Consider the following 13,946-nt stretch of genomic DNA (forward strand, 5'->3'; position numbering starts at 1 on the left):
GACAAATTGGTAGCGCTCAGTTTCCGGTATGATCTAGACATATTAAAAATTGGGTCATTACAATTTGGTATTTGTTACGGCCCGGCCCAAACCCTCTACGGGTTGGCCCGACCCAAGCGCCACCCGACCCTAACAATCAGGGGCAAGGCGCCCCACAGCCGACCCGGACGCGCGTCCCTGACAGCTCACCTACAGCTGTGAGGAGAACGCCTCGGAGAAAGTGGGCCTGTCCTTGCAGGGCCCACCTCTGCACAGTATATAAGGGGAAGGTTTTTACCCTTCCCCCGAGGTACGTCACATGACTCTACCCTCTTTTTTCGCCTGCACACTTCACTGACTTGCGCGTCGGAGTGTCTTTGTAGGTGACACCCCCTTCCACATCTGAAGAGCTCGGGACCTCGCTTACCCCCCAATCCGGAGACGAACGTCCAGTCGATTCCCCCTTGTTGACCGGGATATTCACCCGACCCATACGGCATCCGACCTATCAAACATTGGCGCCGTCTGTGGGGATCGTCGATGGACTTCGTACTAGTCCAAACTGGAACAAACCACGAGGCCGAGCCTGGAGAGGATGCCATCGCGACTGCTTCCCAGCAACATCCAAGATCCCCTCCGAGGCACACAACACAATCCCGCGAGAGACACCCCTTCTGGGGAACTGGCGACAACCACGCTAGAATAATGCAAGAACTATGCCACAGGATGCAAGACTTGGAACGCCGGCTAGCAGACAGAGAGCGCGACCAACACACCCCAGAACAAAGCCACTCCCGCTCTCACTCTAGGAGCCACTCTAGACGCACGCCCAGCCCCCAGGCTGAATCCGAGAGCGCTGGGGAAAGAGGATGCGCGAGAAGACGCCATGACCCCGTCATATATGCTAGATGCGAAAGGCGGCGTACTACAGATCGAGGATCCGAAGACGCTCGTCGGGAAGACGATGAAGGAAGAGCGACGAGAACACGGGGACCCGTGATAATGGGGGCGACCCCATTTCATCGTTCCATACTCGAGGTCCGACTGCCAAAACATTTTGACAAGCCAACGGACATGAGGTACGACAGAATGCAAGACCCGCTGGAACATCTCACGGCCTTTGAGGCCAGAATGAACCTTGAAGGAGTGGGTGATGAGGTAAGGTGTCGCGCCTTTCCGGTCACCCTAGTGGGACCTGCAATACGGTGGTTCAATAACCTCCCACAGGGCTCGGTGACCGGCTTCGCGGACATCAGCCATGCCTTCTTAGCCCAATTCACGACCAGAATTGCAAAGGCGAAGCACCCAATCAACCTGCTCGGGGTGACTCAGCGACCCGGCGAGTCGACCAGGAAATACCTAGATAGATTCAACGGTGAGTGCCTGGAAATCAACGGGCTGACGGACTCAGTCGCAAGTTTGTGCTTAACGAACGGACTCCTGAACGAGGACTTCAGAAAGCACCTTACCACGAAACCAGTGTGGAGTATGCAAGAAATCCAAGATCGGCACCGCGGAAGCAGGGAAGGTCAAAGGGAACATGCCAGAGACGACGGCCCGAGCAAGGCACCCAAACCATTTCCTCGTGTCGGGAAATTCACCAACTACACTATCCTCACTGCGCCGATCATGGAAGTTTATCAACAAATTGCCGGAAAAGGGATCTTGTCGAAGCCCCGACCACTGAAGGAACGAACAGGGGGAAACCGAAGCTTCTACTGTGATTATAACAAGGGCTATGGGCATAAAATCCAAGACTGCTTCGATCTAAAGGACGCCCTGGAGCAGGCCATCAAGGATGGAAAGCTAGCCGAATTTTCCCACCTTATTAGGGAGCCGAGGCGACGGAATCGCGACCACGATGGTGAGGATGGGACTAGGGCACCGAAGCGACGCCAAGAACCGGATGACGACGACCGGGGCCTCACCATAGTAAACGTGGTAACAGCCAGGAATGCAGCACCTAGGTCAAGGTCGGCACACAGGAAAGACGCTAAAGTCCTGGCAGTCTCCTCATCTTCCACGCGAAGCACTAGGAAGCTACCACCCATTTCGTTCGGCCCGGAAGATCAGTGGTTCGACGAGGTCGGAGAGAGTCCCCCCATGGTCATAACGGCCAGAGTAGGAACCGGTCTTGTCAAACAAATCCTTGTAGATACAGGGGTAGACTCGAACATCATGTTCCGCAATGTGTTCGATGCTTTGGGCCTAAGGGACGCCGACCTACAGACGCACCAGCACGGCGTCGTAGGGCTCGGGGACCATTTCATCAAGCTGGATGGCATAATCACCCTGTCGATCTCATTGGGACAAGGCCAGGCGAGAAGAACAGTAATGGCCGAATTTGTGATCCTACGAGACTCCACCGCCTACAACATCATCCTGGGGAGAAAGACAATCAACGACCTAGGAGGAGTCATCAGCACGAGGATGTTAGTGATGAAGTTCATAACTGAAGAAGGGTCAGTAGGGTCTGTGAGGGGAGACCTGGAAACGGCGGTCACCAGCGACAACGCCAGTCTCTCGTTGAGAAAAAAGTCTAAAGAGGCATCGGGGGTATTTCTCGCCGACCTGGATGCCAGAGTTGACGACAAACCAAGACCCGAACTCGAAGGGGACCTGGAGAAGTTTAGGGTCGGAAACTCGGAGGAAAAATTCACGTTCGTGAATAGGAACCTCCCCCATGAGTTAAAAGAACCTTTGATGGAAATGATCAGAGCCAATGGCAATTTGTTTGCCTGGACACCTGTCGACATGCCAGGCATAGAATCCGGACTCATGTCACACCGCCTAGCCATTAAACCGGAAGCCAAACCAATGGCCCAAAGAAGAAGAAAAATGTCTCAGGAGAGGGCAGAGGAAGTGGCCAGGCAAACGGCCAGCTTCCTTGAGGCAGGGTTTATTCGGAAACTAGACTATTCTACCTGGTTGTCAAATGTGGTCCTGGTGAAAAAGCACATTGGGAGATGGAGGATGTGTGTAGACTACTCCGATCTCAACAAGGCGTGTCCCAAGGACTGCTATCCTCTCCCCAACATTGATGCACTCGTTGACCCGGCCGCGGGGTACCGATATCTGAGCTTTATGGATGCCTACTCGGGCTACAACCAGATACCGATGCACCGATCAGACGAGGATAAAACGGCGTTCATAACGCCAGGAGGGACCTACTGCTACAAAGTGATGCCTTTTGGCCTGAAAAACGCGGGGGCGACATACCAGAGGCTGATAAACAAAATATTCAGCAACCTCATCGGCGAGATGGTGGAAGTTTACGTGGATGATATCCTCGCAAAGACCACCTGCCCTGACGATCTCATAAGCGACCTGGAGAACGTCTTCGCATCCCTCCGACAACATGGCATGAGGCTCAACCCGCTTAAGTGCGCTTTTGCCATGGAGGCCAGAAAGTTCCTAGGATTCATGATAACCCAGAGGGGAGTGGATGCCAACCCTGAAAAGTGCCAAGCAATACTCCAGATGAGGAGTCCGGGCTGTATCAAAGACGTTTAGCGGCTGATGGGAAGGCTCACAGTGTTGTCCCGTTTCCTCGGTGCATCGGCAGCAAAGGCCCTACCTTTTTTCGCTTTGATGAAGAAGGGAATAGCATTTGAGTGGACCCCTGCGTGCGAAGAAGCTTTCAACTAGTGCTCGGGAAGCCCAAGACCGGAGAACCACTTTATCTGTACCTAGCCATAACAGAAGGAGCGCTTGCAGCGGTGTTGGTGCGTGAAGAAGGGAAAGCCCAGCAACCAATCTACTTTGTGAGTAGAGCGCTGCAAGGGGCAGAACTTAGGTACAACAAGCTGGAGAAGCTGGCACTGGCACTCCTGGTCTCCTCCTGCCGATTACGACAATACTTCCAGAGTCACCAGGTAGTCGTTAGAACGGACCAGGGGATTCGTCAGGTGCTCCAAAAACCCGATCTGGCGGGAAGGATGATGACCTGGGCCATCGAACTATCCCAATACGACCTAGGCTACGAGCCCCGACACGCGATTAAGGCGCAAGCAATGGCAGACTTCCTGGTGGAAGTAACTAGGAATCCAACCGAGGACACAGACACACGGTGGAAGCTCCATGTAGACGGAGCCTCCAACCAGACGTCTGGGGGTGCCGGGATCATCTTAGAAAGTCCGGCCGGAGTCATCTATGAACAATCGGTTAAGTTTGAGTTTCCCGTATCGAACAACCAAGCAGAATACGAAGCCCTTCTAGGGGGTTTAGTTCTAGCTCAGGAAGTCGGGGCCAAGAGGCTGGAAGTATGCAGTGACTCGCAAGTCGTCACTTCGCAAGTGAATGGAAGCTACCAAGCTAGAGACTCACTACTACAGAAATACTTAGAGAGGGTCAAAGAGCTGAGCAAACAATTTGAAGAAGTCACGGTCCAACACGTTCCAAGGGAGAGGAACACACGGTCAGACCTCCTATCCAAGCTGGCGAGCACAAAACCCGGAATCGGCAACCGCTCCCTCATCCAAGGCATCACAAAAGAGCCAGCAGTTGCCCTCCACCTGACCAAAATAGGCCCTTCTTGGATAGACTCCATCGTTGACTTCTTGCAAAACGGAAAACTCCCCCAGGACAAAAAGGAAGCCAAAGCGGTAAGAAGGAAGGCCGCCAAATATACGATCATACAGGATCAGCTATTCAAAAAGGGACTCAGCCAACCTTTGCTGAAGTGTCTGCACCCCGACCAGACGGACTACGTGCTCAGAGAAGTCCATAAGGGGTGCTGCGGCCACCATATCGGGGGCAAGGCCCTAGCAAGGAAGCTCATCCGAGCTGGATACTACTGGCCGACAATGATGAATGACTCCAAGGAGTTCGTAAGGAAATGCGCGAAGTGTCAACAAAACACCAACTTCCACAGAGCGCTAGCTTCCTAGCTGAGTTTACTAACGTCCACTCGACCTTTCGCACAGTGGGGAGTCGACCTCTTGGGACCCTTCCTAGTTGGCCCGGGGCAGGTCAAGTACCTCATAGTTGCCATCGACTACTACACCAAATGGATAGAGGCTGAACCGCTCGCTAGCATATCCTCATCCAATTGTAGAAAGTTCATGTGGAGGCAGGTGATAACCCATTTCGGCATCCCGAAGATCGTCATCTCGGATAACGGGACGCAATTCACTGACAAGAAGTTCGCAGAGTTTCTCACCGGCTTAGGGATAAAACAGAAGTTCTCCTCAGTTGAACACCCCCAAACAAACGGGCAAGTGGAGTCTGCAAATAAGATCATCTTACTGGGTCTTAAAAAGTGTTTAGATAGCAAAAAAGGCGCGTGGACCGACGAGCTTGCCTCGGTTCTCTGGTCCTACCGAACAACCGAGCAAAGCTCCACCGGGGAAACCCCCTTCCGCTTAACATATGGGGTCGAAGCAGTGATACCCGTGGAGATCGGTGAGCCAAGTCCGCGGCTACTCCTTGCAGGAGTAGAAGAAGCAGTGGACAAAGACCTGGTAGACGAGGTCAGAGAGATGAACCACTTGTCAGAGGTAGCACTGAAACAGAGGATAGCCTTGCGATACAACACCAAGGTCCTCAGAAGGGAATTTGAGGAAAGAGACCTCGTCCTGCAATGAAACAACATCGGGCCGCCGTCCCCAGGAGAAGGAAAGCTGGCGGCAAACTGGGAAGGCCCCTACAGAATCAAAGAAGTGCTTGGCAAAGGCGCCTACAAGCTGGAAAGACTCGACGGCAAAGAAATTCCGAGAACATGGAATGCAGGTAACCTAAGAAGATTCTACTCGTAGCTTGGGCACACTGGCCAAGCGGCCCGGCGAGCTAGATAGATGTTTACTTTTATCAAGTGTTAATTTCCAGTGATTTACTTTCATTAAACGCCTACCATGTTCATAGAACTATCTAGCTAACGACTACTCTTTACTTGTCTAAATTCTTCCATCTATTATTCCCCGATGCGCATCCCACACCATCGCGTTCTTAAACGGCAACCCGGGACTGATCACCCCGGGATCCAACTGAGCCATAGCCATAATAAACTGCTGTGATAATAAGACCATGACGGTTTCAATCGAGTTACCAACATAATCGGCAAAACGGACACAAACAATAAGTCCACATCGGAAAGACGGTAACAAAAACGGACACACAATAATAAGTCCACACCGGAAAGACGATAACAAAAACGAAAATGCTACCAAGCAAGGCAAGGCAAAGGCAACAACCATAAGCCGACCAGACGACCACTAAGGTAAATCAATAGTTGCAACAAAGTATTCAACAAATCCATACAAAAACCAAAGTTACAAGAGTTCATTTTTGGGGCATGTGATAAACCACTATTTTATGGTTTATATTGTGCTTAATTGTGTGGTTTTATCATGATCCTTACCCACTTATTCATTAAATTAGCATGAAATTATAATTCCTTCCTGAATTTATAACATGTTTGAAAACTGCTTCCTAGAGACTTTAATTATGTAATTTTAATTCTCCTTTATTCCATTCGATGCCGTGATCTGTGTGTTGAGTGTTTCAGACTTTATAGGGCATGAATGAGTTAGAGATTGGAAAGGAAGCCAGCAAAAATGGAAGGAACACAAGAATTTGAGGAGATAACCAGTGAGAAGTGACGCGGTCGCATGGCTCACGCGACCGCGCGAAGGAGAGCAAATCGCAGTGACGCGGCCGCATGGCTCACGCGGCCGCGTGGATTTGAAAAGCTCAAGCGACGCGATAGCGTGGACGACGCGAACACGTGGCAAGGAAAAGCGCGAATGACGCGTCCGCATGGATGACGCGATCGCGTGACATGTGCGATCTACATAATATGCAGAATTCGCTGGGGGCAATTTTGGACCTTATTTCGACCCAGTTTTTGGCCCGGAACAGCAGACTAGAGCCAGAGAATATGCAGAAACAAAAGACAACATTCATTCTACACAGTTTGAAGTTTTAGATCTAGTTTTTCCTCCTCTAGGTTTTTCTCTCTAGGTTTTTAGAATTTTAATTTTCAATTGGTCTTAGCATTGGAACATTGAGAAGAGTTATTTCCTCATCAAGACTTCGTCATTCTAGTTCGTTCTCTTAACTTGGTTTTATTTTTCCATGTTCTTTGCCTTGTTCAATTTTGTCATTTGAATACTTTCATGATTATTTAGTACAAGGATTATTTCTTCCATTTTAATTTATTTTCCATTCCAATAATCATGTCTTCTTTTAATTTCCTTTCATGTGTTATGGGTTTATTATTTACAATGAGTGAGTAGTTCCCTCACTTGGTGGGGAGTTGATTGAAAGGAACTCTTGAGTTGGAAGGATTGAAAGAAAATTTGTAATTGGGTTAACTGTTGGATTGTTATCTAATCACTAACACCGATCCCTTTGAACTAAGTGGGTTGCAACTCGTGAACAGATCTAGCATTCCAACTTGTTTGACTTTCCTTTACCTAGTAAAGGATAACTAAATAGAACAACCATTAATTATAAATTAATCTTGAAATCATCCCATCAACAATAGAGATTCCAACTAATCAACTCCCAGTCAAGGCTTTTATTTCATATTATTTGAATTTTCTCAATTTAATTTCCCACATACTTAACTCAACTTCTTGGAACATCTGATTAATAAAATAGCACACTTTTCTGTAACTCGTTGGGAGACGACCTGGGACTTAAACTCCCAATAATTTTTAATTTAAACTCTCTGTGACATATTTCTAAATTGATAGGCAGATTTTCGGTGAGTTAAGAACTATACTTGCAACGTAACTATTTTAATACTTTTTAATTCACCAACTTCTGTGCTTCATCAATTTTTGGCGCCATTGCCGGAGAGTTGCAATAGAGTGCTAAAGTTATTAATTAGAATTTATTTATTTGCATTTTATTTTATTTTGCTACTATGAGCTGCATGTTTCTTTCGTCAAATGACGCGTTCACTTCCTGATCCGTGCTTGCTAATATTCGATCCTGAAATTGAAAGGACTATTTCACGAATAAGGCGAGAACAGCGTTGGTTAGTCCGCTCTGAGGGCGGATCTGAAAGTGAACTTGAGGAAGAAACCAGCCCCCGTTCTACTGATTCGGTTGTTTTACGTGCAGAAGACATGGCAGCTGGGAGAGTTACCATCCAGGAGGAAGGAGCCCCTGATTTTACAATGCAACCGTTTCAAGCGCATCATCCAGCGATAGCTACAGATTTTGAAATAAAGACCGCACTGCTAAATTTGATGTCCAAGTTTTATGGCCTACCTGCTCAAGAGCCTATCAAGCACTTGAGAGATTTCCAGGCAGCCTGTTCTACTGTCAGGCGTGATGGTACTGATGAAACTTCAATTTTGCTGAAAGCTTTCCCGTTTTCTCTTGAGGGAAAAGCAAGAGAGTAGTACTACACTCAACCTCTAGCAAATGTATCCAACTGGGATACACTCAGAAAGGAGTTTTTGGAGAAATTCTTTCCATCTGAAGTTACTGATAAACTGAGGAAGGATATTTCCACAATTGTTCAGGATGACAATGAGACTCTCTTTGAATACTGGGAGCGCTTCAATAACCTTCTGGAAGCATGCTCCCACCACATGATTGACAAGATAGTGTTACTTAGCTATATCACACAGGGCATGAGGCCCCAAGATAAGACCACATTGGAAAGTGCTAGCAATGGGTCTATGAAGAAGTACAAGACCACTGATGAAGCTTGGCAATTGATCAGTGATTTAGCTGAATCTACTAGGAACCACAGACAAAAGCAAGGCCGTTCAAAAGTCGTTGCAGAAGTATCCTCTAGCAGAGAGACTGCGGCTCTAGCTCAGAGTATATGTGAGATGACCAACTTGCTGAAGCAGATGCAATTGAATCAACAACAAGCTCAGCATGCTCAACCTCCTTCGCCACAGCAAAACCAACAATTAGTCCCGCAAAGAATTTGCGGAATCTGTGTTGATTATAACCATTACACTGATGAATGCCCGCAGCTCCAACAAGAAGACAACATGGTGGCATCCACTCATAACTTCTATGACCACCCCAACCAAGGGTACAATCAAAGTGGAAATAATAACCATGGATGGCAGGACAATTCTAACCAGAATTGGAGGGACAACAATAACAGAGGAGGCAGAGATAATCAGGGAAATCAGAGATGGAATAATAACAACAACAGGCAGCAGAATCAACCTTACAGAGCACCTCACCTGAGGCAAAACCAAGGACCACAGAACAATCAACAGCAGAGCTCTCAATTTACTCATTCTTCTGTATCCCCTAATGAAGAGCTACTACAATCTTTTGAGCGAAGACAACAGACCATGGAAAGTAACATCATGAATAGTATTAATGCCAGTCTGAATGGTCTCACCTCTACTTTGCAAGCTCTTATGTCACAGATTGGATCAACGCAAAATTCCAGTAACCAACCTTCAAGCTCCACTGGAATCCCCTCTCAACCATTACCCAATCCAAAGGGAGGCATTAATGCCATCACCCTAAGGTCTGGAACCATACTGCAGGAGAGGAATCAAGAGGAACCAAGCCCACCAGAACACACCTCAGCTAAAGAGGTAATAGAAGTAGAAGATGTTGAAGAGGAAGAGGACATACAGGACATAGCTGAAGAAGAAATAGCTCAACCACAGTAGGAAGCACCAAAAGGCGCAAACACCACAGAAAACACTACTCCTATTCCATTTCCACAACTTGCAAGGAAGCCCAGGAAGCAGCTGGAACCCGACCCAAATATGGTAGAAATATTCAAAAAGGTTGAGGTAACTGTTCCTCTTTTTGATGTTATTCAGCAGGTACCTAAATATGCAAAGTTTCTAAAAGACTTATATATCCATAAAGACAAAATTAATGAATTAGAAACTATTCCTTTAGGTAGTTGATGAGCGGATAATTTATACGCTTTTTGGCATTGTTTTTAGTATATTTTTAGTAGAATCTAGTTACTTTTAGGGATGTTTTCATCAGTTTTTATGTTAAATTCACATTTCTGAACTTTACTATGAGTTTGTGTGTTTTTCTGTGATTTCAGGTATTTTCTGGCTGAAATTGAGGGACTTGAGCAAAAATCAGATTCAGAGGTTGAAGAAGGACTGCTGATGCTGTTGGATTCTGATCTCCCTGCACTCAAAGTGGATTTTCTGGAGCTACAGAACTCAAAATGGCGCGCTTCCAATTGCGTTGGAAAGTAGACATCCAGGGCTTTCCAGAAATATATAATAGTCCATACTTTGGCCCAGTTTAGATAACGTAAAAGGGCGTTGAACGCCAGTTCTACGCTGCTGTCTAGAGTTAAACGCCAGAAACACGTCACAAGCCAGAGTTGAACGCCAGAAATACGTTACAAACTGGCGTTCAACTCCAAGATTGACCTCCACACGTGTAACATTCAAGCTCAGCCCAATCACACACCAAGTGGGCCCCAGAAGTGGATTTATGCATCAATTACTTACTTCTGTAAACCATAGTAACTAGTTTATTATAAATAGGACTTTTTACTATTGTATTAGACATCTTTGATCAGTTTTATGCTATCTTAGACTTTCATGGGGGCTGGCCATTCGACCATGCCTGGACCATTATCACTTATGTATTTTCATACGGTAGAGTTTCTGCACTCCATAGATTAAGGTGTGGAGCTCTGTTGTTCCTCAAAGATTAATGCAAAGTACTACTATTTTTCTATTCAATTCAACTTATTCCGCTTCTAAGATATTCATTAGCACTTCAACCTGAATGTGATGAACGTGAAAATCATCATCATTTCCTATGAACGCGTGCCTGACAACCACTTCCGTTCTACCTTAGATTGAATGAGTATCTCTTGGATCTCTTAATCAAAATCTTCGTGGTATAAGCTAGATTGATGGCGGCATTCATGAGAGTCCGGAAAGTCTAAACCTTGTCTGTGGTATTCTGAGTAGGACTCTGGGATTGAATGACTGTGACGAACTTCAAACTCGCGAGTGCTGGGCGTAGTGACAGACGCAAAAGGAGGTTGAATCCTATTCCAGTATGATCGAGAACCTCAGATGATTAGCCGTGGTGTGACAGAGCATTTGGACCATTTTCACAAGAGGATAGGATGCAGCCATTGACAAGGGTGATGCCTCCAGACGATTAGCCATGCAGTGACAGCGCATCGGACCATTTTCCAGAGAGGATTAAAAGTAGCCATTGACAACGGTGATGTCCTTACATAAAGCCAGCCGTAAAAAGGAGTAAGACTGATTGGATGAAGACAGCGGGAAAGCAGAGATTCAGAGGAACGAAAGCATCTCTATACGCTTATCTGAAATTCTCACCAATGAATTACATAAGTATTTCTATCCTTATTTTATGTTTACTTATTATTTAATTTCGAAAACTCCATAACCTTTTGATATCCGCCTGACTGAGATTTATAAGGTGACCATAGCTTGCTTCAAGCCGACAATCTCCATGGGATCGACGCTTACTCACGTAAGGTTTATTACTTGGACGACCCAGTGCACTTGCTGGTTAGTTGTATCGAAGTTGTGAATGAAAAACAATTTATTAAGACGTGCGTACAGAGTTTTTGGCGCCGTTGCCTGAGATCACAATTTCGTGCACCAAGTTTTTGGTGCCGTTGCCGGGGATTGTTCGAGTTTGACCAACTGACGGTTCATCTTGTTGCTCAGATTAGGTAATTTTCTTTTTATTTTATTTTCAAAAATTTTTCAAAAACTTTTCAAAAATTTCTCATCTGTTTTCAAAAAAAAAATTAATTTTTTTCAAAAATATATTTTTCTTCAGAATTTTTAAGAATGAATTCTAGAGTTTCATGAAGCATGTTGAAGCCTGGCTGGCTGTAAAGCCATGTCTAATTCTTTTGGATAGGGGCTTCCAACCATTAGCATAGAGGCAAGTTAATTGGAATGTCAACCGTGGCATGTCTGAGTTACATACTAAAGCTTGGCTGGCTATTAAGCCATGCCTAACCCTTGGATTGGAGCTTTAGACTAAGAATACAAGATTCCTGGAATTCATATTAAAAAATTTTGAAATCCTTATTTTCTTTTTCCTATATGTTTTTTCGAAAAAAAATACAAAAATCCAAAAAAATAAAAAAATTCATAAAAATAAAAAATATTTCATGTTTCTTGTTTGAGTCTTGAGTCAAGTTGAAAGTTTGGTGTCAATTGCATATTCATCTTGCATTTTTCGAAAAATTCATGCATTCATAGTGTTCTTCATGATCTTCAAGTTGTTCTTGGTAAGTCTTCTTGTTTGATCTTGATGTTTTCATGTTTTGTGTCTTTTCTTGTTTTTCATATGCATTCTTGCATTCATAATGTCTATACATGAAAAATTTTTAAGTTTGGTGTCTTGCATGTTTTCTTTGCATTAAAAATTTTTCAAAAAAATAAGTTCTTGATGTTCATCTTGACATTCAAAGTGTTCTTGGTGTTCATCTTGACATTCATAGCATTCTTGCATGCATTCATTGTTTTGATCCAAAATTTTCATGCATTGAGTCTTTTTCATGTTTTTCCCTCTCATCATTAAAAATTCAAAAATAAAAAAAAAATATCTTTCCCTTTTTCACTCATAAATTTCGAAAATTTGAGTTGACTTTTTCAAAACTTTTTAAAATCTAGTTGTTTTTATGAGTCAAATCAAATTCTCAATTTAAAAATCTTATCTTTTTCAAAATCTTTTTCAAAAATCAAATCTTTTTCATTTTTCTTATTTATTTTCGAAAATTTTAAAAATATTTTTCAAAAATCTTTTTCTTATCTTTATCTCCTAATTTTCGAAAATAACATCATCAATTAATGTTTTGATTCAAAAATTTCAAGTTTGTTACTTGCTTGTTAAGAAAGATTCAAACTTTGAGTTCTAGAATCATATCTTGTGATTTCTTGTGAATCAAGTCATTAATTGTGATTTTAAAAATAAAATCTTTTTCAAAACTAATTTCAATCATATCTTTTCAAAAATATCTCTTTATCTTATCTTTTTCAAAATTTGATTTTAAAATATCCTTTCTAACTTCTTATCTTTTCAAAATTGATTTTCAAATTTGTTTCAACTAACTAACTAACTTTTTTGTTTGTTTCTTATCTTTTTCAAAACTACCTAACTAACTCCCTCTCTCTCTAATTTTCGAAAATATCTTCCCTCTTTTTCAAAATTTCTTTTTAATTAACTAATTATTTTAATTTTTTATTTTAATTCTTGAAAATTACTAACCTTTTTCAAAAACTATTTTCGAAAATCACTAACTCTTTTTCAAAAATTATTTTCGAAAATTCTCTCTCTCTTTTATCTCCTTCTATTTATTTATTCATCTACTAACACTTCATCTCACCCAAATTTGAACCCCCTCTTCCATCTGTGTTCGAATTTTTTCTTCTTCTTTTCTTCTACTCACACAGGGACCTCTATACCGTGGTAAAAAGGACCCCTATTATTATTATTTTTCTGTCCCTCTTTTTCATATGAGCAGGAGCAAGGACAAGAATATTCTTGTTGAAGCAGATCCAGAACCTGAAAGGACTCTGAAGAGAAAACTAAGAGAAGCTAAATTACAACAATCCAGCAAGCACCTTTCAGAAATTTTCGAACAGGAAGAGGAGATGGCAGCCGAAAATAATAATAATGCAAGGAGGATGCTTGGTGACTTTACTGCACCTAATTCCAATTTACATGGAAGAAGCATCTCCATTCCTGCCATTGGAGCAAACAATTTTGAGCTGAAACCTCAATTAGTTTCTCTGATGCAGGAGAACTGCAAGTTTCATGGACTTCCATCTGAAGATCCTTTTTAGTTCTTAACTGAATTCTTGCAGATCTGTGATACTGTTAAGACTAATGGAGTAGATCCTGAAGTCTACAGGCTCATGCTTTTCCCTTTTGCTGTGAGAGACAGAGCTAGAATATGGTTGGACTCTCAACCTAAGGATAGCCTGAACTCTTGGGATAAGCTCGTCAAGGCTTTCTTAGCCAAGTTCTTTCCTCCTCAAAAGCTGAGT

At 43.9% G+C, this 13,946-nt stretch overlaps 1 protein-coding gene across 1 annotated transcript; it reads left to right on the top strand.

Moving 5' to 3' along the window:
- Positions 1-519: 519 nt before the first annotated feature.
- Positions 520-5,564, top strand: LOC148562784 (uncharacterized). Its single transcript, XM_088490991.1, has 3 exons — positions 520-3,475; positions 3,628-4,808; positions 4,905-5,564. Exons 1-3 carry the CDS (start codon positions 520-522, stop codon positions 5,562-5,564), a joined length of 4,797 nt encoding a protein of 1,598 aa, XP_088347117.1.
- Positions 5,565-13,946: the final 8,382 nt, after the last annotated feature.

The sequence above is a fragment of the Arachis ipaensis genome, chromosome B6 (genome assembly GCF_059453495.1).
Source record: "Arachis ipaensis isolate K30076 ecotype BB chromosome B6, ASM5945349v1, whole genome shotgun sequence".
NCBI lineage: Eukaryota > Viridiplantae > Streptophyta > Magnoliopsida > Fabales > Fabaceae > Arachis > Arachis ipaensis.